Source organism: Phocoena sinus, chromosome 16 (genome assembly GCF_008692025.1).
Source record: "Phocoena sinus isolate mPhoSin1 chromosome 16, mPhoSin1.pri, whole genome shotgun sequence".
Taxonomy (NCBI): domain Eukaryota; kingdom Metazoa; phylum Chordata; class Mammalia; order Artiodactyla; family Phocoenidae; genus Phocoena; species Phocoena sinus.
Genome location: NC_045778.1, coordinates 46203923 through 46227791, shown reverse-complemented (window position 1 = coordinate 46227791; position 23869 = coordinate 46203923). Strand labels below are relative to the sequence as shown.

At 40.9% G+C, this 23869-nt stretch overlaps 1 protein-coding gene across 4 annotated transcripts in view; it reads left to right on the top strand.

Moving 5' to 3' along the window:
- The window catches only part of ASAH2 (N-acylsphingosine amidohydrolase 2), a 121250-nt gene that overhangs the window by 71358 nt on the left and 26023 nt on the right, over window positions 1–23869 (top strand). For all 4 annotated transcript variants that reach the window (XM_032609339.1, XM_032609340.1, XM_032609341.1 and 1 more), the window contains 4 exons: window positions 1506–1610; window positions 1746–1827; window positions 21708–21823; window positions 22894–22988. In XM_032609339.1, the coding sequence (XP_032465230.1) occupies window positions 1506–1610; window positions 1746–1827; window positions 21708–21823; window positions 22894–22988 (398 nt within the window). The remainder of the gene's footprint in view (window positions 1–1505; window positions 1611–1745; window positions 1828–21707; window positions 21824–22893; window positions 22989–23869) is intronic.

Sequence of the window (23869 nt, the reverse complement as noted above, 5' to 3'; positions counted from 1 at the left end):
CGGGCTTAGTTGCTCTGCGGCATGTGGGATCTTCCCGGACTAGGGCTTGAACTCGTGTCCCCTGCATTGGCAGGAGGATTCTTAACCACTGCACCACCAGGGAAGCCCTACCATTTCTTAACTTTTCCTTCGGTGACAAGGTAAAGCTGAGTGGCACCACTGCCAATTCTTGCAATTTGGATTCAAATTAGTCCCTGGTCTTTTTTGATATGGAAAGATCATCCATCTTACATTTTCCTTTCTTTTTAAAAGATTTTTTGATGAAGAGAGAATCTGGTCTCCAGTGAGCTTACTACAAGTTACTCTACCCTCCTTCCTCTTCTAAATTTTATCTTCCATTTTGCTTACATATTTTGTATCAGCTCCTATGGAGAGATTTCTTATGGAAAAAACAAAAGACAGCTTTGGGCTGAGCCATCTCTGACAAACATAGTTAAATCTCTTCGTTTTTATAGCTTACCCATACCTTTAGTGAGCATGGGCTTGAGAGAGGGTGTGTGTGTAAATATTTTGTCTCAAGGGTTCTAAAATGTTTCAGGAGCAATTAAGGAAGAACAAAAACACCTTAAAATCATCAGACACCAGCCAACCTAATTGCTGCAGTTTCTTTTTAATTACTGTGGTATTATCAGTGGATTGTTCTAAATTAACAGATTCTATTTAGGGTGTGCACCCCGACACAATCTGGCGTCAGAAATTTTGTTACCATTCTGAGCCCAGTCTACATAGAGATTTGTCCCACATTCTGGATTCTCTTCTCAGCAAAGCACAACTTCCCTCTTAATGAGGAGAGCAGGGTGCAGCTGGTGTTACTGACAACTTGAGCGTTCCCATGTGGCTGTGGAAACTGACATGGCAATAGAGTAGAAATGAGTTAGGTGTCAGGCAAAGGCATTGGTGCTGAAGCAGGGTTTGCCTCTACTGTACGATACAGATCAATACAAACAAACCTTCCTAAATATATTTTGACTCACATTGCCCCTAAGATTAAAAAAGCATCAATTGACCATACTGGAAAAAAAAAGAATATCCAAAGGTGAACAGTGGGTGGGGGAACAGATGCAGATGAAGTGGGTCCTGAAGACTTTCAAGCCCCGCTTTGGCACCAGCCCTGCCAGAGGACTCAAGGACTGTGAGAGGGAAAACTCCATGAGAATCCCCATGGAGGCACCCTTGTTCTGCCAAAGAAGGTAATTTGGCCCACCTACTCCTAACCTTAAATTTTCTTGGCTGTCTTTCTAGTGAGATTGGAGCATTTGTACCATAGCCTGCATCACTGGAATTTCATATTTGTGGGAAATAGACACAGATCAATGGTCTCAGGGCCTTCAAGTTTCTGGGAAGCTACAGGGGGTTTGGTGGAGAGATGCGCATGCTCTGTCTAATCCGACAGCAAAACAAAACTTGACTGAAAGACTCTTTTCCAAATTGGCACTTCTTAGGTACGGTTGCTGGTATTCATTTTAGCTTTTTTGCTTTTAATGGTAAGGCTGTGTGTTTTCTAGGAACTGTATGCCTCCGCCTCTCAGGAGGTAACTGGGCCACTGGCTTCAGCTCATCAGTGGGTGAATATGACGGACGTCACCGTCTGGCTCAATTCTACACACACAGTAAGTGTCACTGAGTCACACTGATTATGCCACAAGGGTAAAGTTCTGGGCTGATCTCATTATCGAAGTTCAACTTCTGTGTCTTTTTCTGTTTATGTTTCATTTTTGTTTTGTTTTTAAAATTTTTTCCTTTAGGCAAAAACATGTAAACCAGCCTTGGGCTACAGTTTTGCAGCTGGCACGATTGACGGATTTGGAACCCTCAATTTTACGCAGGGTGAGGTGCAGTCTGATGTGATTTATAGTTCCAGGTTCTGAACTTCAGGGTTCTGTTCCCTAACAAGGTTTAATGTAACCAATACATTTACTATTTTTATTTTTTAAATTTGGGAGTATGCAGGCTTTCCAGGTTTGTACATGATTTCTCAGGGGTAGGTATCTTTCATAATTTAGCTTTCCACTGATTCAGGTAGAATCAGAGATTCTCTTTGCATTTCAAGCTATGAAAGAATAGTTTTAGGGCTTCCCTGGTGGCGCAGTGATTGAGAGTCCACCTGCCGATGCAGGGTACACGGGTTCCTGCCCCGGTCTGGGAGGATCCCACACGCCGCGGAGCGGCTGGGCCCATGAGCCGTGGCCGCTGAGCCTGCGCGTCTGGAGCCTGTGCTCCGCAACGGGAGAGGCCACAGCAGTGAGAGGCCCGCGTACCGCAAAAAAAAAAAAAAAAAAGAATAGTTTTAAATTGGGCTGGAGCCTGGGGTGGAGTTGGAGTGGTGCAGAGCGGGAGTGTCATTGTAACTTCGACAGTATGAGTTGGCCCTTCCATCTGGTTGTTAGTGTCTCTTTCCCAGATTCCTTTATTGGAGCCCAGATTCCTCAGAACAGAAGCTTTTAGGAACCTAATGCATGTGGTCCTGGGTGTTCTTCCTTTGTGTATTTCCATGAATTTATAACTGATTATTATAGGTTTTATACTTTTATCCTGATTATCACTGTGATAACATGCACTGGCAAGTAGAGAAAGTTAAAAAAAAATTGAAGAGTAGCACCTACAGGTAATATTTTGGCTTATTTCATTCTTGTCTTTTGTATATATATATATATATATATATTTTGGAGCCATTAGTTAAATTAATAAATACAGTTGTAATGTGATATAGTTGGCATCATCTTTCCTGGTAATATTTCATCTAGTTTGGTCTACTGTTCTAAAATAAATAATTTTTAACAGGTTTATTGATATAATTCACAAAACATAAAATTTACCCATTTAAAATGTATAATTCAGTGGTTTTTTGGTATATTCACAGATATGTGCAACCATCACCACAGTCAATTTTAGAGCATTTTCATCCCCTCAGAAAGAAACCCTGTACTCTTTAGCTATTACAACACAGTCTCCGTCTCTCCCAGACCTAAGCAACCACTAATCTCTCTATCTCTATATTTTCCTCTTCTGGGCATTTCATATAAATGGAATTGTAAAAAAAAAAAAAATGTGACTTTTTGCATTGGCTTCTTTCACTTAGCATCATGTTTTCAAGGTTCATCCAAGTTGTAACATGGATTAGTATTTCATTACTTTTTTTTCTTTTTAAAAAATTGTTTTATTGAAGTATAGTTGATTTCAACGTTGTGTTAATTTCTGCTGAACAGCAAAGTGATTCATTTATACATATCATACATTCTTTTTCATATTCTTTTCCATTGTGATTTATTACAGGATATTGAATATAGTTCCCTGTGCTATACAGTAGGACCTTGTTGTTTATCCATTCTTTGTATAATAGTTTGCATCTGCTAATCCCAAATTCCCAGTCCATCCCTCCCCCACCCTCCCTCCCCCTTGGCAACCACAAATTTTGTTCTCTATGTCCGTGAGTCTGTTTTTGTTTTGTAGATAAGTTCATTTATGTTATATTATGACTGAATAATATTCCACTGTATGGTTTTACCAGATTTTGTTTATGCATTCCTCAGTTGATGGACATTTGGGTTGTTCCACTTTTGGACTATTAGGAATAATGCTGCTATAAATATTCATGTCCAGGCTTTTGTGTGAGCATATGATTTCATCTCTCATCTTTGGTATATGCTTAGAAGTAGAATTGCTGGATCATATGGTAACTCTATGTTTAATAATTTGAGGAACTACCAGACTATTTCCAAATTGTTGCACAATTTTACATTCTCATCAGTAGTTCTGAAGGTTCTGACTTTTTCTACATCCTCACCAATACTTGTTTTTATCTTCCTTTTTGATTCTAGCAACCCCCTGGGTGTGGAGTGGTATCTCATTATGGCTTTGATTTGCATTTCCCTGAAGATTAGTGATACTGAAAATCTTTTCATGTTTATTGGCCATTGTGTTTCTTCCTTGGAGAAATGTCTACTCATATATTTTTCTTATTTTTAAATTGGGCTACTTGTCTTCTCATTACTGAGTTGAAAGAGTTCCTTATGGGTCCCATATATGCTCTAGGGATGCCCGCTAGCTGGGCTGCTTGGGTCCTTCTGTTGTGGTGGGCTGACTACTGTGGGTGGTCTCGTAGGCTTGGCTCTACCACCCGCCACGGGTCTGGTTGGTTGCCAGGCCCTGCCTTGTGCAGAGGCTGCTGGCCACTGCTTGGTGGGGCTGGGTCATGAGGCAGCTGGCTGCAGACCCACAGGTGGCCCCTGGGCTACTGCTAGCTCACTGGTGGGCAGAGCTGGAGTCAAGGAGATCCTGGGCTGGTGTCTTCACACTGGTGGGTGAAGCTAGGTCCTGGGGCTAATGCCAGCCCACTGGCAGGAAGAGCTGAGTCCTGGGGTCTGGCTACAGAGCCCAGGGTCCCAGAGCTGGTGTCAGACTGCTGGTGGGTGAGGCTGGTTCTTGACATGGCTGGCTGCAGAGTCCAGGATGTCCTAAAGCTCGTGTTGGCTTGCTGGTGGGCAGGGTCAGAGCCCAGCTAGTCCCAGAGCTGCTGCTGGTCTGCTGATGGGTGGGCTGGGTCTGCAGGCTGCAGGGGTACCGTTGTCCTGAGGCTGGTGTCCACCTCACTGGTGTGTGCGGCCAGATCCTACATCCTCTGGTGGGCAGGGTTGTGTCCAGGGGTGGCTGTGGGTTCAGGGGGTGTCTTAAGGCACCTTGTCTACTGGTGGGTGGGACTGTGTCCCCACCCAGTTAGTTACTTGGGCTGAAATGTCCTAGTACTGGTGCCTGTGGGTTGGTGGGCATGGGCACAGCTGGGTCCTGGAGCTAATAAGCTGGGGGGAGGATCCAAAATAGTATGTGGTAGAATGAGCTCCTAAAAATGGCTGCCACCAGCATCTGTGAGCTCCAATTGACCCCTGTCTCTCTGGGAGACTCTCCAAGATTAGCAGGTAGGTCTAACCCAGGCTCCTTTCAAATTATTGTTTCTGAGCTGGGTCTCGGAACATGTGAGATTTTTGTGTGCACGCTTTATTAGTAGAATCTCCATTTCCCACAGCTCTCTGGGTCTCCCGCAAGTAAGCCCCACTGGCCTTCAAAGCCAAAAGTTCTAGTGGCTCATCTTCCTGGCAGAGGAATGCTGGGCTGGGGACACTGATGTGGGGCTCAATACCTTTACTCCTTGGGGAGATGCTCTGAAATTGTAATTATTTTCCTGTTGGTTTCCCAGAGGGTATGGGTCTTGACTACCTATCTCACTGTGGTTCCTTCTTTATATCTTTAGTTATAGAAGATCTTTTATGGTAGGTTCTGGTCTTTTCCATCAATACGTGGTCTGTAAATAGTTGTTATTTTGGTGTGGCCATGAGAGGAGGTGAGCTCATGGTCTTTCTACTCCACCATTTTGGCTGATCTCCCTACTGTGGGTTGTGTTTCCACCTTCTTCATTGTGTCCTTTTAAGCACAAAAAGTTTTAATTTTGATGAAATCAAAATGGTCTATTCTTGCTTTTGTATCTCATGCTTTTGGTGTCATATCTAAGTATCCTTTGCTAAATTTGATGTCATGAAAACCTACCCCTGTTTTCTTCTAGAAGTTTTATGGTTTTAGCTCTTATATTTAGATCTTTGAGCTATTTTGAGTTAGCTTTTATATATGGTGTGAGGTAACAATCCACGTTCATTCTTTTCCTTGTGGCTATCCAGTTATTACAGCACCATTTGTTGAAAGGCTATTTTTTTAAACCCATTGAATGGGCTTGGCACACTCATTGAAAATCAGTTGACCATAGATTCATGGTCTTATTTCTGGATTCCCAATTCTATTCCATTGATCTGTGTTTATTTTTTGTGCTAGTATCACCCTTTTAAAAAAGAAAAATCATTCCTCCTTTTTTATAGCTAAGTAGTATTCCATGGTTCGTATCACTCTTTCTTGATTACTACTGCTGTGTAGTAAGTTTTGAAATCAGGATATATGAGTCCTCCTACTTTGTTCTCCTTTTTCAAGATTGTTTTTGCTATTCTGAGTCCTTTGCAATTCTATTTAAATTTTAGAATCAGTTTGTCAACTTCTACAAAGAAGTCAGCTGAGATTCTGATGGGAATTGTGTTGAATCTGTAGATTAAATTGAGGAGCTCTGTAATCTTAACAACTTTAAGTCTTCTGATCCTTGAACATGGATGTTTTCCTATCTATTTAGGGCACGGAGAAAACTCTCCTATGCTATTAATGTGGTATATCACATTTATTTATTCACACTTTTTGAACCATTCTTGCATCCCAGGAATAAATCCCATTGATCATGGTGCATGATCATTTTAATGTGCTATTGGATTCAGTTTGCTGGTATTTTGCTTGGGATTTTGGCTTCTATATTCATCAGAGATATTGGCCTTTTTTTTTTTTTTCTCATAGTGCCCTTATATGGCTTTGGTATCAGGGTAATGTTCGCATCATAAAGCAAATTTGGGAGTATTCCCTCCTCCTCAATTTTTGAGAAGAGCTGAGAAGGACTGGCATTAATTCTTCCGTAAATGTTTGGTTGAATTCACCAGTAAAACCATCTGATCCTAGTCTTTTTTTGTTAGGAGGTTTCTGATTACTGATTCAATCTTCTTACGCATTATTAGTCTGCTCAAATTTTTCTATTTATTCATGATTTAGTCTTGTCAGTTTGTATGTTTCTAGGAATTTACCCATTTCTTCTAGGTTATCCAACTTGGTGGTGTATAATTGCTTATAGTCATCCTTTTGTATTTCTGAGGTGTCATTTGTAATGTCTTACCTTTCATTTCTAATTTTTTGAAAATTTTGAGGCTTCTGTCTTTTTTTCCTCAGTTAATCTAACTAAAGGTTTGTCAATTTTGTGTTTTCAAAAACCAGCTCTTCATTTTGTGGGTTTTTTCTATTGTTTTTCTGGTCTCTATTCCATTTATTTCTACTCTGATCTTTGTTATTTCTTTTCCTCTGTTAACTTTGTGCTTAGTTTTTTCTTTTTCTAGTTCCTTGAGGTGTAAAGTTAGGTTGTTTTTTTGAGATCTTTCTTCGTTCTTTTTTTTTTTTTTTTTTTTTTTAAAATCTTTATTGGGGTATAATTGCTTTACAATGGTGTGTTAGTTTCTGATTTATAACAGTGAATCAGCTATACATATACATGTGCTCCCATGTGTCTTCCCTCTTGCGTCTCCCTCCCTCCCACTCTCCCCCTCCCACCCCTCCAGGCTGTCCCAAAGCCCCGAGCTTATATCCCTGTGCCTTGCGGCTGCTTCCCCCTAGCTATCTACCTTACTACGTTTGTTAGTGTGTATATGTCCATGACTCTCTCTCGCCCTGTCAAAACTCACCCTTCCCCCTCCCCATATCCTCAAGTCCGTTCTCCAGTAGGTCTGCGCCTCTATTCCTGTCTTATCCCTAGGTTCTTCATGACATTTTTTCCCCTTAAATTCCATATATATGTGTTAGCATACGGTATTTGTCTTTGTCTTTCTGACTTACTTCACTCTGTATGACAGACTCTAGGTCTATCCATCTCATTACAAATATCTCAATTTCATTTCGCTTTAAGGCTGAGTAATATTCCATTGTGTATATGTGCCACATCTTCTTTATCCATTCATCCGATGATGGGCGCTTAGGTTCTTTCCATCTCCGGGCTATTGTAAATAGAGCTGCAATGAACATTTTGGTACATGACTCTTTTTGAATTTTGGTTTTCTCAGGGTATATGCCCAGTAGTGGGATTGCTGGGTCATATGGTAATTCTATTTGTAGTTTTTTAAGGAACCTCCATACTGTTCTCCACAGTGGCTGAACCAATTCACATTCCCACCAGCAGTGCAAGAGTGTCCCCTTTTCTCCACACCCTCTCCAGCATTTATTGTTTCTAGATTTTTTGATGATGGCCATTCTGACTGGTGTGAGATGATATCTCATTGTAGTTTTGATTTGCATTTCTCTAATGATTAATGATGTTGAGCATTCTTTCATGTGTTTGTTGGCATTCTGTATATATTCTTTGGAGAAATGTCTGTTTAGGTCTTCTGCCCATTTTTGGATGGGGTTGTTTGTTTTTTTGTTATTGAGCTGCATGAGCTGCTTGTAAATTTTGGAGATTACTCCTTTGTCAGTTGCTTCATTTGCAAATGTTTTCTCCCATTCTGAGGGTTGTCTTTTGGTCTTGATTATGGTTTCCTTTGCTGTGCAAAAGCTTTGAAGTTTCATTAGGTCCCATTTGTTTATTTTTGTTTTTATTTCCATTACTCTAGGAGGTGGGTCAGAAAGGATCTTGCTGTGATTTATGTCATAGAGTGTTCTTCCTATGTTTTCCTCTAAGAGTTTGATAGTTTCTGGCCTTACATTTAGGTCTTTAATCCATTTTGAGCTTATTTTTGTGTATGGTGTTAGGGAGTGATCTAATCTCATACTTTTACATGTACCTGTCCAGTTTTCCCAGCACCATTTATTGAAGAGGCTGTCCTTTCTCCACTGTACATTCCTGCCTCCTTTATCAAAGATAAGGTGTCCATATGTGCGTGGGTTTATCTCTGGGCTTTCTATCCTGTTCCACTGATCTATCTTTCTGTTTTTGTGCCAGTACCATACTGTCTTGATTACTGTTGCTTTGTAGTATAGTCTGAAGTCAGGGAGCCTGATTCCTCCAGCTCCTTTTTTCGTTCTCAAGATTGCTTTGGCTATTCGGGGTCTTTTGTGTTTCCATACAAATTGCGAAATTTTTTGTTCTAGTTCTGTGAAAAATGCCAGTGGTAGTTTGATAGGGATTGCATTGAATCTGTAGATTGCTTTGGGTAGTAGAGTCATTTTCACAATGTTGATTCTTCCCATCCAAGAACATGGTATATCTCTCCATCTATTTGTATCATCTTTAATTTCTTTCATCAGTGTCTTATAATTTTCTGCACACAGGTCTTTCATATCCTTAGGTAGGTTTATTCCTAGATATTTTATTCTTTTTGTTGCAATGGTAAATGGGAGTGTTTTCTTGATTTCACTTTCAGATTTTTCATCATTAGTATATAGGAATGCCAGAGATTTCTGTGCATTAATTTTGTATCCTGCTACTTTACCAAATTCATTGATTAGCTCTAGTAGTTTTCTGGTAGCATCTTTAGGATTCTCTATGTATAGTATCATGTCATCTGCAAACAGTGACAGCTTTACTTCTTCTTTTCCGATGTGGATTCCTTTTATTTCCTTTTCTTCTCTGATTGCTGTGGCTAAAACTTCCAAAACTATGTTGAATAAGAGTGGTGAGAGTGGGCAACCTTGTCTTGTTCCTGATCTTAGTGGAAATGCTTTCAGTTTTTCACCATTGAGGATGATGTTTGCTGTGGGCTTGTCATATATGGCCTTTATTATGTTGAGGAAAGTTCCCTCTATGCCTACTTTCTGGAGGGTTTTTATCATAAATGGGTGTTGAATTTTGTCGAAAGCTTTCTCTGCATCTATTGAGATGATCATATGGTTTTTCTCCTTCAATTTGTTAATATGGTTTATCACATTGATAGATTTGCGTATATTGAAGAATCCTTGCATTCCTGGAATAAACCCGACTTGATCATGGTGTATGATCCTTTTAATGTGCTGTTGGATTCTGTTTGCTAGTATTTTGTTGAGGATTTTTGCATCTATGTTCATCAGTGATATTGGCCTGTAGTTTTCTTTCTTTGTGACATCCTTGTCTGGTTTTGGTATCCAGGTGATGGTGGCCTCGTAGAAGGAATTTGGGAGTGTTCCTCCCTCTGCTATATTTTGGAAGAGTTCGAGAAGGATAGGTGTTAGCTCTTCTCTAAACGTTTGATAGAATTCACCTGTGAAGCCATCTGGTCCTGGGCTTTTGTTTGTTGGAAGATTTTTAATCACAGTTTCAATTTCAGTGCTTGTGATTGGTCTGTTCATATTTTCTATTTCTTCCTGATTCAGTCTTGGCAGGTTGTGCATTTCTAAGAATTTGTCCATTTCTTCCAGATTGTCCATTTTATTGGCATAGAGTTGCTTGTAGTAATCTCTCATGATTTTTTAAATTTCTGCAGTGTCAGTTGTTACTTCTCCTTTTTCATTTCTAATTCTATTGATTTGAGTCTTCTCCCTTTTTTCTTGATGAGGTCTGGCTAGTGGTTTATCTATTTTGTTTATCTTCTCAAAGAACCAGCTTTTAGTTTTATTGATCTTTGCTATCGTTTCCTTCATTTCTTTTTCATTTATTTCTGATCTGATTTTTATGATTTCTTTCCTTCTGCTAGCTTTGGGGTTTTTTGTTCTTCTTTCTCTAATTGCTTGAGGTGCAAGGTTAGGCTGTTTATTCGAGATGTTTCCTGCTTCTTAAGGTGGGCTTGTATTGCTATAAACTTCCCCCTTAGAACTGCTTTTGCTGCATCCCATAGGTTTTGGGTCGTGTGTCTCCATTGTCATTGTTTCTAGGTATTTTTTTATTTCCTCTTTGATTTCTTCAGTGATCACTTCATTATTAAGTAGTGTATTGTTTTAGCCTCCATGTGTTTGTATATTTTACAGATCTTTTCCTGTAATTGATATCTAGTCTCATGGCGTTGTGGTCAGAAAAGATACTTGATACAATTTTCAATTTTCTTAAATTTACCAAGGCTTGATTTGTGACCCAAGATATGATCTATCCTGGAGAATATTCCATGAGCACTTGAGAAAAATGTATATTCTGTTGTTTTTGGATGGAGTGTCCTATAAATATCAATTAAGTCCATCTTGTTTAATGTATCATTAAAGCTTGTGTTTCCTTATTTATTTTCATTTGGATGATCTGTCATGGGTGAAAGTGGGGTGTTAAAGTCCCCTACTATGAATGTGTTACTGTCAATTTCCCCTTTTATGGCTGTTAGTATTTGCCTTATGGATTGAGGTGCTCCTATGTTGGGTGCATAAATATTTACAATTGTTATATCTTCTTCTTGGATCGATCCCTTGATCATTATGTAGTGTCCTTCTTTATCCCTTTTAATAGTCCTTATTTTAAAGTCTATTTTGTCTGATATGAGAATTGCTACTCCAGCTTTCTTTTGGTTTCCATTTGCATGGAATATCTTTTTCCATCCCCTTACTTTCAGTCTGTATGTGTCCTCTAGGTCTGAGGTGGGTCTCTTGTAGACAGCATATATAAGGGTCTTGTTTTTGTATCCATTCAGCCAATCTGTGTCTTTTGGTGGGAGCATTTAGTCCATTTACATTTAAGGTAATTATCGATATGTATGTTCCTATTCCCATTTTCTACATTGTTTTGGGTTCGTTATTATAGGTCGTTTCCTTCTTTTGCATTTCTTATCTATAGAAGTTCCTTTAGCATTTGTTGTAAAGCTGGTTTGGTGGTGCTGAACTCTCTCAGCTTTTGCTTGTCTGTAAAGATTTTAATTTCTCCATCAAATCTGAATGAGATCCTTGCTGGGTAGAGTAGTCTTGGTTGCAGGTTTTTCTCCTTCATCACTTTCAGTATGTCCTGCCACTCCCTTCTGGCTTGTAGGGTTTCTGCTGAGAGATCAGCTGTTAACCTTATGGGGATTCCCTTGTGTGTTATTTGTTGTTTTTCCCTTGCTGCTTTTAATATGCTTTCTTTGTATTTAATTTTTGATAGTTTGATTAATATGTGTCTTGGCGTATTTCTCCTTGTATTTATCCTGTATGGGGCTCTCTGTGCTTCCTGGACTTGATTAACTATTTCCTTTCCCATATTAGGGAAGTTTTGAACTATAATCTCTTCAAATATTTTCTCAGTCCCTTTCTTTTTTTCTTCTTCTTCTGGAACCCCTATAATTCGAATGTTGGTGCGTTTAATGTTGTCCCAGAGCTCTCTGAGACTGTCCTCAGTTCTTTTCATTCTTTTTTCTTTATTCTGCTCTGCAGTAGTTATTTCCACTACTTTATCTTCCAGGTCACTTATCCGTTCTTCTGCCTCAGTTATTCTGCTATTGATCCTATCTAGAGTACTTTTAATTTCATTTATTGCGTTGTTCATCGTTGCTTGTTTCATCTTTAGTTCTTGTAGGTCCTTGTTAACTGTTTCTTGCATTTGTCCATTCTACTTCCAAGATTTCGGATCATCCTTACTATCATTATTCTGAATTCTTTTTCAGGTAGGTTGCCTATTTCCTCTTCATTTGTTAGGTCTGGTGGGTTTTTATCTTGCTCCTTCATCTGCTGTGTGTTTTTCTGTCTTCTCATTTTGCTTATCTTACTGTGTTTGGGGTCTCCTTTTTCAGGCTGCACGTTCGTAGTTCCGTTGTTTTGATGTCTGTCTCCAGTGGCTAAGGTTGTTTCAGCGGGTTGTGTAGGCTTCCTGGTGGAGGGGACTAGTGCCTGTGTTGTTGCTGGATGAGGCTGGATCTTGTCTCTCTAGTGGTCAGTTCACGTCTGGTGGTGTGTTTTGGGGTGTCTGTGGCCTTGTTATGATTTTAGGCAGCCTCTCTGCTAATGGGTGGGGTTGTGTTCCTGTTTTGCTAGTTGTTTGGCATAGGTTGTCCAGCACTGTGGCTTGCTGGTAGTTGAGTGAAGCTGGGTGCTGGTGTTAAGATGGAGGTCTCTGGGAGATTTCCACCGTTTAATATTATGTGGAGCTGGGAGGTCTCTTGTTGATCAGTGTCCTGAAGTTGGCTCTCCTACCTCAGAGGCAGAGCCCTGCCTCCTGGGCTGGAGCACCAAGAGCCTTTCATCCACACGGCTCAGAATAAAAGGGAGGAAAAGTAGAGAGAATTATTAGAAGTATGAGGAAAGAAAGAAGGAAAGGAGGAAAGGAAGGAAGGAAGAAGAAGCAAAGAAGGAAAGAAAGGAGGGAGGGAGGGAGGAAGGAAGGAAGGAAGGGAAAGAAGGAGAAAATGTAGAGAGAATTAGTAGAAGTATGAGGAAAGAAAGAGGGAAAGGAGGAAAGGAAGGAAGGAAGAAAGAAGCAAAGAAGGAAAGAAAGGAGGGAGGGAGGGAGGGAGGAAGGAAGGAAAGAAGGAGGGAAAGAAGGAGAAAATGTAGAGAGAATTAGTAGAAGTTTGAGGAAAGAGAGAAGGAAAGGAGGAAAGGAGGAAAGGAAGGAAGGAGAAAGAAGCAAAGAAGGAAAGAAAGGAGGGAGGAAGGGAGGAAGGAAGGAGGGAAAGAAGGAAAAAAGACAGAAAGAAAGAAGATACAGTAAAAATAAAATAAAGTATAATATAGTTATTGTACTAAAAAATATTTAGAAAGAAAGAAAAAAAAGAACAGATAGAACCTTAGGACAAATGTTGGAAACAAAGCTATACAGAGAAAATCTTACACAGAAGCATACACATACGTGTTCACAAAGAGAGGCAAAGGGGGAAAAATCATAAATCCTGCTCCCAGAGACCACCTCCTCAACCTGGGGTGATTCGCTGTCTAAAGGAGGGAAGGAAGGAAGGAAAGAAAGAACGAAGGTAAAGTACAATAAAGTTATTACAATTAAAATTAATTATTAAGAAAAAAAATTTTTTTTTTTAAAAAAACCATGGACGGATAGAGCCCTAGGACAAATGTTGGAAGCAAAGCTATACAGAGAAAATCTTACACAGAAGCATACACATACACGTTCACAAAGAGAGGCAAAGGGGGAAAAATCATAAATCCTGCTCCCAGAGACCACCTCCTCAATTTGGGGTGATTTGTTGTCTAAAGGAGGGAAGGAAGGAAGGAAAGAAAGAAAGAAAGAACGAAGGTAAAGTACAATAACGTTATTACAATTAAAATTAATTATTAAGAAAAAAAATTTTTTTTTAAAAAAAACCATGGACGGATAGAGCCCTAGGACAACTTTTGGGAGCAAAGCTATACAGAGAAAATCTTACACAGAAGCATACACATACACGTTCACAAAGAGAGGCAAAGGGGGAAAAATCATAAATCCTGCTCCCAGAGACCACCCCCTCAACCTGGGGTGATTCGCTGTCTAAAGGAGGGAAGGAGGGAAGGAAAGAAAGAAAGAAAGAACGAAGGTAAAGTTCAATAAAGTTATTACAATTAAAATTAATTATTAAAAAAAAATTTTTTTTTTAAAAAAAAAAAAAACCATGGACGGATAGAGCCCTAGGACAAATGGTGGAAGCAAGAGTATACAGACAAGATCTCACACAGAAGCATACACGCACACATTCACAAAAAGAGGAAAAGGGAAAAAAATCACAGATCTCGCTCCTAAATTCCCCCTCTTCAATTTGGGATCACTCCCTGTCTATTCAGGTATTCCACAATGCAGGGCACATCAAGTTGATCGTGGAGCTTCAATCCGCCTCCGCGGCTGCCGGGAGAGACCTCCCCCTCTCCTCCCTGCTCTCACAGCTCACAGGAGCTCAGCTTTGTACCCGGCCCTGCCCCTGCGCGCAGATCGCTGGAGGGCGTCTGTTTTTTTGCTCAGACAGGACGGGGTTAAAGGAGCCGCTGATTCGGGAGCTCCGGCTCACTCAGGCCGGGGGTTGGGGGATGGGGGAAGGAGGGGCACTGCGTGCGGGGCGGGCCTGCGGCGGCAGAGGCCGGCGTGACGCTGCACCAGCCTGAGACCCGCCGTGCGTACTCCCGGGGAAGTTGTCCCTGGATCCCGGGAACCTGGCAGTGGCGGGCTGCACAGGCTCCGCGGAAGAGGGGCGCGGAGAGTGACCTGTGCTCGCACACAGCCCCCCTGGTGGCGGCAGCAGCAGCCCCAGCGTCTCCCGCCCGTCTCTGGGGTCCGCGGTTTCAGCCGCGGCTCGCGCCCGTCTCTGGGGCTCGCGCTTCCCGCCGCGGCTCGCGCCCGTCTCGGGGGCTCGCGCCCTCAGCCGCGGCTCGCGCCCGTCTCTGGGGTTCGCGCTTTTAGCCGCGGCTCGCGCCCATCTCTGGAGTTCCTTTAAGCAGCGCTCTTAAACCCCTCTCCTCGCACACCAGGAAACAAAGAGGGAAGAAAAAGTCTCTTGCCTCTTCGGCGGGTGCCGGCTTTTCCCCGAACTCCCTCCCGGCTAGTCGTGGCGCACCAACCCCTTCAGGCTATGCTCAAGCCGCCAACCCCAGTCCTCTCCCTGCGCTCCATCCAAAACCGAAACCCGAGCCTCAGCTCGCAGCCCCGCCCGCCCCGGCAGGTGAGCAGACAAGCCTCTCGGGTTGGTGAGTGCCGGTCGGCACCGACCGCACCGATCGTCTGTGCAGGAATCTCCCTGCTTTGCCCTCCACACCCGTCGCTGTGCACTACTCCGCGGTCCGGAAGCTCCCCCCCTCCACCTCCCGCAGTCTCCCCCCGCGGAGGGGCTTCCTAGTGTGTGGAAACTTTTCCTCCTTCACAGCTCCCTCCCACTGGTGCAGGTGCCGTCCTTATTCTTTTGTCTCTGTTTTTTCTTTTTTCTTTTGCCCTACCCAGGTACGTGGGGAGTTTCTTGCCTTTTGGGAGCTCTGAGGTCTTCTGCCAGCCTTCAGTAGGTGTTCTGTAGGAGTTGTTCCACGTGTAGATGTATTTCTGGTGTATCCGTGAGGAGGAAGGCGATCTCCACGTCTTACTCTTCCGCCATCTTCCCGCCCACCTCCTTTCTTCGTTCTTAATGTAGGGGTTTATCACAATAAACTCCACTCCCAGAACTTATACAGTAAGTATAAGTTCTCTATACAGTAAGTTTTTGGTATATTGTATTTCCATTTTTGTTTTGTTTGTTTTGAGGTGTTTTTGATTTCATTTTGATTTCTTTGACCCATTAGTTGTTCAGGAGTATGTTTTTTTAATCTTCACATATCTGTGAATTTTCCAGTTTTCCTGTTACTGATTTCTAGTTTCAGGTCTTTGTGGTCAGAAAAGATAGTTGGTATGATTTCAATCTTCTAAATTTGCTGAGGCTTCTTTTGTGACCCTGCGTGATCAATATTGGAGAATGTTTCATGCACACTTGAGAAGCATGTGTTTTCTACTGTTGTTGGGTAGAATGTTCCATACGTGTCTTTTAGGTCCAGTTGGTCTAAGATACGATTCAAGTCCAATGTTTCCTTGTTGATTTTCTGTGTGGATGATCTAACCACTTTTGAAAGTGGGCCATTGATGTTCCCTACTATTATTATATTGTTATTTATTTCCCAGTGCTTATAAAAGTTATGTTTACATTATACTGTTAGTCTATTAAGTGTGTGATAACGTTATGTCTTAAAAATGTACATTCCTGGGCTTCCCTGGTGGCGCAGTGGTTGGGAGTCCGCCTGCCGATGCAGGGGGCGCGGGTTCGTGCCCCGGTCCGGGAGGATCCCGCGTGCCGCGGAGCGGCTGGGCCCGTGAGCCATGGCCGCTGGGCCTGCGCGTCCGGAGCCTGTGCTCCGCAACGGGAGAGGCCACGGCGGTCAGAGGCCCGCGTACCACATGAAAAAAAAAAAAAAAAAAAATGTACATTCCTTAATAAAAAATACTTTTATTGCTAAAAATGGTAACCATCAGCAGAGTTTTCAAGGAGTCATAATCATCATCTTTTTGCTGGTGGAGGGTCTTGCCTTGATGTTGATGGCTGCTGACTGATCAGGGTGGTGGTCGATGAAGGTTGTGGTGACTGTGGCAATTTCTTAAAATAAGACAATGATGAAGTTTTCTGCATTGATTGACTCTTTCACAAGTGATTTCTCTGTAGCATGCAATGCATTTTATAGTACTTTACCCACAATGGAACTTCTTGCAAAATTGGAGTCAGTTCTGTCAAACCCTGCCACAGTTTTATCAACTAAGTTTGCATGACATTCTAAATCCTTTGTTGTCATTTCAGTGGTCTTCAGAGCATCTTCACCAGAAGATTCCACCTTAAGAAATCACTTTCTTTGCTCATTCATAAGCAGCAACTCCTCATTTGTGAAAGTTATCATCATGAGATTGCAGCAGTTAAGTCACATCTTTAGGCTTTGCTTTTAATTCTAGTTCTCTTGCTGTTCTCACCACCTCTTCAGTTACTTCCTCAACTGAAGTCTTGAACCCCTCAAAGTCATCCATGAGAGCTGAAATAACTTTTTCCAAGCCCTTGTTAATGTTGATATTTTGCCCTCTTTCCATGAACCATGAATGTTCTTAATGGCATCTAGAATGGTGAATCCTTTCCAGGAAGTTTCCCATTGACTTTTCCAAGATCCATCAGAGGAATCACTGTCCATGGCAGCTATAACCTTATGAAGTGTATTTCTTAAATAATAAGACTTGAAAGTCAAAAGTACTCCTTGATCCACAGGCTTCAGAACGGGTATTGTGTTAGCAAGCATGAAAACAACATTAATCTTGTACATCTTCTTCAGAGCTCTTGGGTGACTTGTGCATTGTCAGTGAGCAGTAATATTTTGTTTGTTTGTTTTGTTTTGTTTTTTTGCGGTACGCGGGCCTCTCACTGTTGTGGCCTCTCCCGTTGCGGAGCACAGGCTCCAGACGCGCAGGCTCAGCGGCCATGGCTCACGGGTCCTGCCGCTCCGCAGCACGTGGGATCTTCCTGGGCCGGGGCACGAACCCGCATCTCCTGCATCGGCAGGTGGACTCTCAACCACTGCACCACCAGGGAAGCCCAAGCACTAATATTTTGAAAGGAATCTTTTCCTGAGCAGTAGATCTCGACAGTGGTGTTTAAATATTTAGTAAACCATCTTGTCAACAGACATGCTGTCATATAGGCTTTGTTGTTCCCTTTATAGAGCACAGGCAGAGTAGATTTAGCACAATTCTTAAGAGCCCTAGGATTTTCAGAATGGTAAATGAGCATTGGTTTCAGCTTAAAGTGACCAGCTATGTTTATCCCTAACAAGAGAGTCAGCCTGACGTTGACTTCTCCTCTCTAGCTAAGAAAGTCCAAGATGGCATCTTATTCCAAAAGAAGATTGTCTTGCCTACGTTGAAAATCTGTTTTTTAGTGTAACCACCTTCATTCATTATCTTGGCTTATTCTTCTGGCTAACTTTCCTCAGCTTTTACATTAGCACTTGTTGCTTCACCTTGAACCTTTATGTTATGGAGATGGCTTCTTTCCCTAAAGCTCATAAACCAACCTCTGCTAACTTCAGAGTTTTCTTTTGCAGCTTCCTCACCTCTCTCAGCCTTCATAGAATTGAAGAAATTTAGGGCCTTGCCCTGAATTAGGCTTTGGCATAAGGGAATGTTGTGGCTGGTTTGCTCTTCTCTCCAGACGATTAAAACATTCTCCATATCAGTAATAAGGCTGTTTCACGTTCTTATTTGTGTGTTCGCTGGAATAGCACTTTTAATTTCCTTCAAGAACTTTCCTTTGCATTCACAATTTGGCTGACTATTTGGTGCAAGAGATCTAGCTTTTTTCATATCACGGCTTTCAACATGTCTTCCTCACTAAGCTTAATCATGTCTAGCTTTTGATTTAAAATGAGAGATGTGCGACTCTTCCTTCCACTTGAATACACAGAGGCCATTGTAGGGTTATTAATTGGCCTAATTTCAATATTGTTGTGTTTCAGGGAATAGGGAGGCCTAAGGAGAGGAAGAGAGATGGAGGGACAGCCAGTCAGTGGAGCAGTCAGAACGCATACATTTATCAATTAAGTTTTCTGTCTTAGATGGATGTGGTTTGTAGTGCTGCCAAACTATTACAGTAGTAACATCAAAGATCACTGATCAGAGATCACCGTAAGAAATATAACGATGAAAAAGTTTGAAATCTAGTGAGGATTACTAAAATGTGACGCGACGTCATGAAGTTAGCAATTGCTGTTGGAAAAATGGCACTGATCAACTTGCTTAATGCAGGGTTACCACCAACCCCCAATTTGTAAACAAAACCCCAAACAAACAAACAGAAAAACACAATATCAGCAAAGTGCAAGAAAATGAGGTATACCTGTTCTTTCATATCTTTTATGGGCTATTAGCATCCTTGCATTTCAGCTTGGAGAACTCCCTTTGGCATTTTGTGTCTCATAATTCATGTAGGCTTTCTTCATTCTTTTTCATTTTTTTTCACTTTAATTGAATAGTTCCTAATGACTTGTTTTGAGTTCACAGATTGTTTCTTCTGCTTGATCAAATCTGCTGTTGATGCTCTCTACTGCATTGTTCATTTCATTCATTGCATTCTTCAGCTCCAGAATTTGTTTGGCTCTTTTTTATGGTTCTGCCTTTCTGTTGAACTCTCATTTTGTTCATAATTATTTTCTTGATTTTGTTAAGTTGTATATATTTGTTCTCTTGTAGCTTGCTGAACTTCTTTGACACAATTATTTTGAGTTCTTCTTTGACAATTTCTAGATCTCCAATTCTTCGGGTCAGTTATTGGAAAATTATTGTATTCCTTTTGTGATGTCATGTTTCCTTGATTTTTGTTGTCTCTCATAGAATTGCATTTGTCTGTGCATTTGATGGATCAGTCACCTCTTCCAGACTTTACAGAATGGTTTTGGTGGGGAAAGGCCTTCACCTTTGGGTGGCTGCAGAGACATTGGGTGACTGTGGTTGTTCCAGCTCCAGGGCAGCCCAAGTGGCATAGTCTCCATGCAGCTCTGTCAGCTGAGGTCATCATTGGTGAAGATTGCATGCGTCCTCAAAGGCCAGTACTAAGGGTATCTGCAGCTGCTGTGAGTGCTGTTGTGATCTTCAGTGGTGAAGTCTTCTGGGAACATCCTGACATCCTTTTCTCCCTTGGAGGATGTCATGGCCAAGGGCATCACTTTGGGTGCTATGTTTGGCTTCAGGTACATTCACAGTGGTGGTGGCACTGATGTCTGATATGTCGCATTCATGGAACAGTGACATACCTGAGATCTGGAGCTTGGGTGCTTGTGGAGCAACCATGCCTCCAGGGTCCAGGGCACTGGCTCACCAACAGCTCTGTGCCTGAGGTATGGGCACATGTGGAGCAGCCATGGAGCTGGGGCCTAGAACACATGCATTTGCAGAGGAAAGTGGTTCTGGGGTTCAGGTCCACTTCTAGTGGCTCCAGTGTCTGAGTTACAGGTACTTGCAGGGCAGCTGCAGGTCTGGGGTTTGGAGCCCAGGAAAACACAGCGTGGTCACAAAGTTGGGGTCTGAAACATGGGTGTACATGGAACACCCATGGCTCTGGGGTCAGGGTCATGTATGGGTTTGGGGGTGGGGGACTGACAGCCCTGACTCCAGGGCAGTGGAACAGAAGCTTCTCATGAGGGAGGTACAGCATCACATCTCTCTTCAGTGATCCATGGTAATCCATCATTGGTTACCTCAGTCATACAAGCTGCTGTTGTCTCTGTGGAGCAGTCTTCTGGGGTTTGCACTGACAAACAGGGTCCTCTTTCATGAAAGCTGTAGAGAGTCTGTTGCAGAGGCTGTTCAGGTTCTCAGTGGCAAGGGTTTCCAGGGTCTTCCACAGAGCAGGCCACTGCAGCAAATGTTGGCACCTGTTACGTGGCTGGTACTGATATCTTCTGCCCTTCGTTCTTAGCCATCTTGAGATGTCTCAGATAAGCCAGCCTTCCCAGTGATCCTTTTCATGTGGTTATTCTGTGTTTTGCTCCACTGTGTTGCTGTAGGTTTTTAGTTGGACTCTTGAGCCCTCCCAGAGCTATTTTCTTTTGTGGATAGCTAATTATTGTATTCTGTGGGGGGATGAAAGCTGATATCTCCTACTTTGGTATCTTGCTGAGGTCATCTCCTTTCTTTATAAGGGCATTTAAAGCTATCAATTTCCCTACGAGAACTGCTTTCACTGCATTCTATACGTTTTGATATACTGTGTCTTCATTTGCATTAATCCGAAACTGTTTTTATATTTTCTTTTGATTTCTTTTTTGACCATTATTCATAATCATGTTGATCAATTTCCACATATTTGTGAGTTTATCAAATTTTCTTCTGTTATTTATTTCTAATTTCATTACATTGTGGTTGAAAACATACTTTGTATTATTTATACTTTAAAACATTTATTGAGGTTTGTTTTATGGCCAGCATATGGTCTATTTTAGATAATGTTCCATATGCACTTGAGAAGAATATATATTATGCTGTTGTTGGATGGAGTCCTTTGTTAGTATCTGTTAGGTCTAGTTGGCTTCTAGTGCTGTTCAAATTTTATACTTCCCTATTGGTCTTCTCACTCGTTGTTCCATCTGTTATTGAAAGTGAGTTATTGAAGTTCCAACTATTATTGTTGATTGTTTCTCCCTTCATTTCTGTCAGTTTTGTTTCATGTATTTTTGTACTCTGTTATTAGGTTCATATATGTTCATAGTTGTTATATTTTCCTAATGGATTATAGATTCTATGTTCTTAGGTTTTGTAGTTAACATAGCTTTTCCCCAGATTATGGGTGTTACGCTTGATGGTTGTTTTTATTGCTCGTGTGTGTGTGTGTGTGTGTGTGTGTACATAATTAAGTGGAGATTCAAGAGTGGGTCTTTAGAGACCACAAGTCAAACAACTGGTACTTCACGTTGGAGGTGTTTTTTTTATAGTTTTCAAAATAAGAAAAAGGTGATTCAGTTCATAGACCTACATTTAATTATATCATATTTTTTATTTGCAAAATGGTTGAGAAAGAGCAATAAAAAAAATTAAGGTTGTAGAACATATATATTCTTTTATTCTGTCAACCACACTGAGGTCTAATTAAACAATGGCTCCTACTTTAGGATGTACAGGAAATCTTGCCTCTTCTATTATGCAACTGTTTGGAATCATTGAACAACAACCTCGATAAAATCTCTCAAAGTCCTAAAAGCATTGTTGTACAACATTTGTCAAAATGATGATATTTTTCAGAGGGTTGGAATCTTATTAATCATAACATTCCTAATAGGGACAACAGTAGGGGATCCACTTTGGGACAGTATTCGGGATCAGTACCTGGGCAAGCCATCTGAAGAAATCAAAGAATGCCAAAAACCAAAGCCAATCCTTCTTCATACTGGAGAGGTAATACATTTTGATTATCATGGTGAAATTAGTATATCGTTAATTTTACATTTATGAATTATCAGATATGAATAGTAGCTCTGTGTTGAATAGTAGATCTGTGTGTTATTCAGATGTTCCCATATCAAATTTTTAATATTAAAAAATATGGATGCTATAAGTGTAACTCTAAGAAATAAGGGTTATGATTATTAAATACACTGACTTAGAGTTTTACATCTATAGTAAATAAATGAAGCAATTAGAACAGTGGAAAAGGAAGAATAAGATTAACATTTTTCTTATTCAGGATTTGTTTATGTTGACTCCAGGATAGGAGTGAACACAGAATTCTTTGCAGAGAAAAACATCTCAGGTTATTTTCTCACAACTCAGGCAACATTATTAAGTAAAGCAATATTCTTTAAATACTCTTTGGAACATGGATTTTCATATTCATACAGTGAATATGAATTCATTCATTCATTCATCATATTATTATGGATTTTTGATGTAGAAAAAATTTTTAAATAGAGTTTTTTTCTAATATTTAATTAAAATTCTCCAGGAAGAAGAAAGCGAGGAAACAAAGGAATAGAGGGAAAGATTCTACTAATCTGAATATGATAAAGGATAGATTCTCTTGGAGAAAACCTAAAAAGTAAGGCAAGACTTGGTAACTGAAGATTTAAAGTAAAAAGAAATCACTAACTTAAGCTATTCCAAATGATGGTAGTTTCTTATTCATCTTGTATAAGGATAGTCACCATGGTAATATAGGAGAACACTTGGTTATCTATTACACATTGTGATGCCACAATGACAAATCCACTAGAAACTTCATTGATGAGAAAATAAGTCCAGGTTAATGGGACACTGGTATATAATATTTACATCTTATTACTATTGAATAGATAGAATATTTAATACTACATGAATTAGAAAAGAAATATGATATTAGGATAAGACACCCCAAAACAGCTGGAAACATTTAAAATCCTTTAATAAAGGAACTTCTATGAGCAGCGTCAGTCTCTTGACGATAGAAAGAATAATATTCTTAACACAGTTTTCATGCTTTTGGTTCTTAGCTGTCAAAACCTCATCCCTGGCACCCAGATATAGTTGATGTTCAGATTATTACTCTTGGGTTCTTGGCCATCACTGCCATCCCTGGGGAGTTTACGTAAGTTCCTGTTTTTCTTTTTGTAGTTACACATGTAACTGTTGTGGATGTGTTTCTGTTGGGATCACTTCTTATCATGGGCAGATAATTCTGTACTGACTCCTTTGTATCCTACTGTGCTATGTTTGGCGACGGTGACAAATATTCCCACCCTCTTTTGGTGGGGCCTCTGAAGAATAAATCTCTCTCTGCCTGTTACTAGTGGGTAACTTGAAGTAAACAGAAAAATTTGAAAAGTTATCATTCCAATAAAATTATGCAGTGATTTATTATGTCAGTAGAAAGACTTTAAATAATATTAAAACATAGGGTCGTGAAACAATCAATTTAGGTATTAGAAGCATGGAAACATATTTTAAATCCGCTCCTTATGCCATATTTCCTATCTTAGTAAGTAGCAATTTTTTATCTTTTCATTGCTCAGGCCCTAAATCTTAGAGTCATCCCTGAATTCTCTCTTTTTCAATTTTCCCTGCTTTCAATCCTTCAGCAAAGTCTGTATGTTCTATTCAACAGTTTCCATCATTCTTCCCCTCCCCACCCCCCAGCCCCAACCTGGGTCTAAGCCACCATTATCTCTCCCGTGGATTTTACTGCAATAACCTCCTGTCTCACCTTCCTGCTTCTCCCTCACTCCTCTATAGTCTTTCCTCAACATTATAGCCAGAGTAATCCTGTAAAGCATAAGTCAAATCATGTCACTACTCAAAACCTTTCAGTGGCTTCTAACTCTCCAGAGAAATTCTCAAACGCTTATAATATCTGACAGGGCCCTATGTGATCCTCTCTTCAGCAAGCTCTCTGATCTGATTTCATACCACTCCCCCTTGATCACCCCTGCTGCAGCCACCTTGGCTTCAGTGCCGTTCCCAGACTACCAA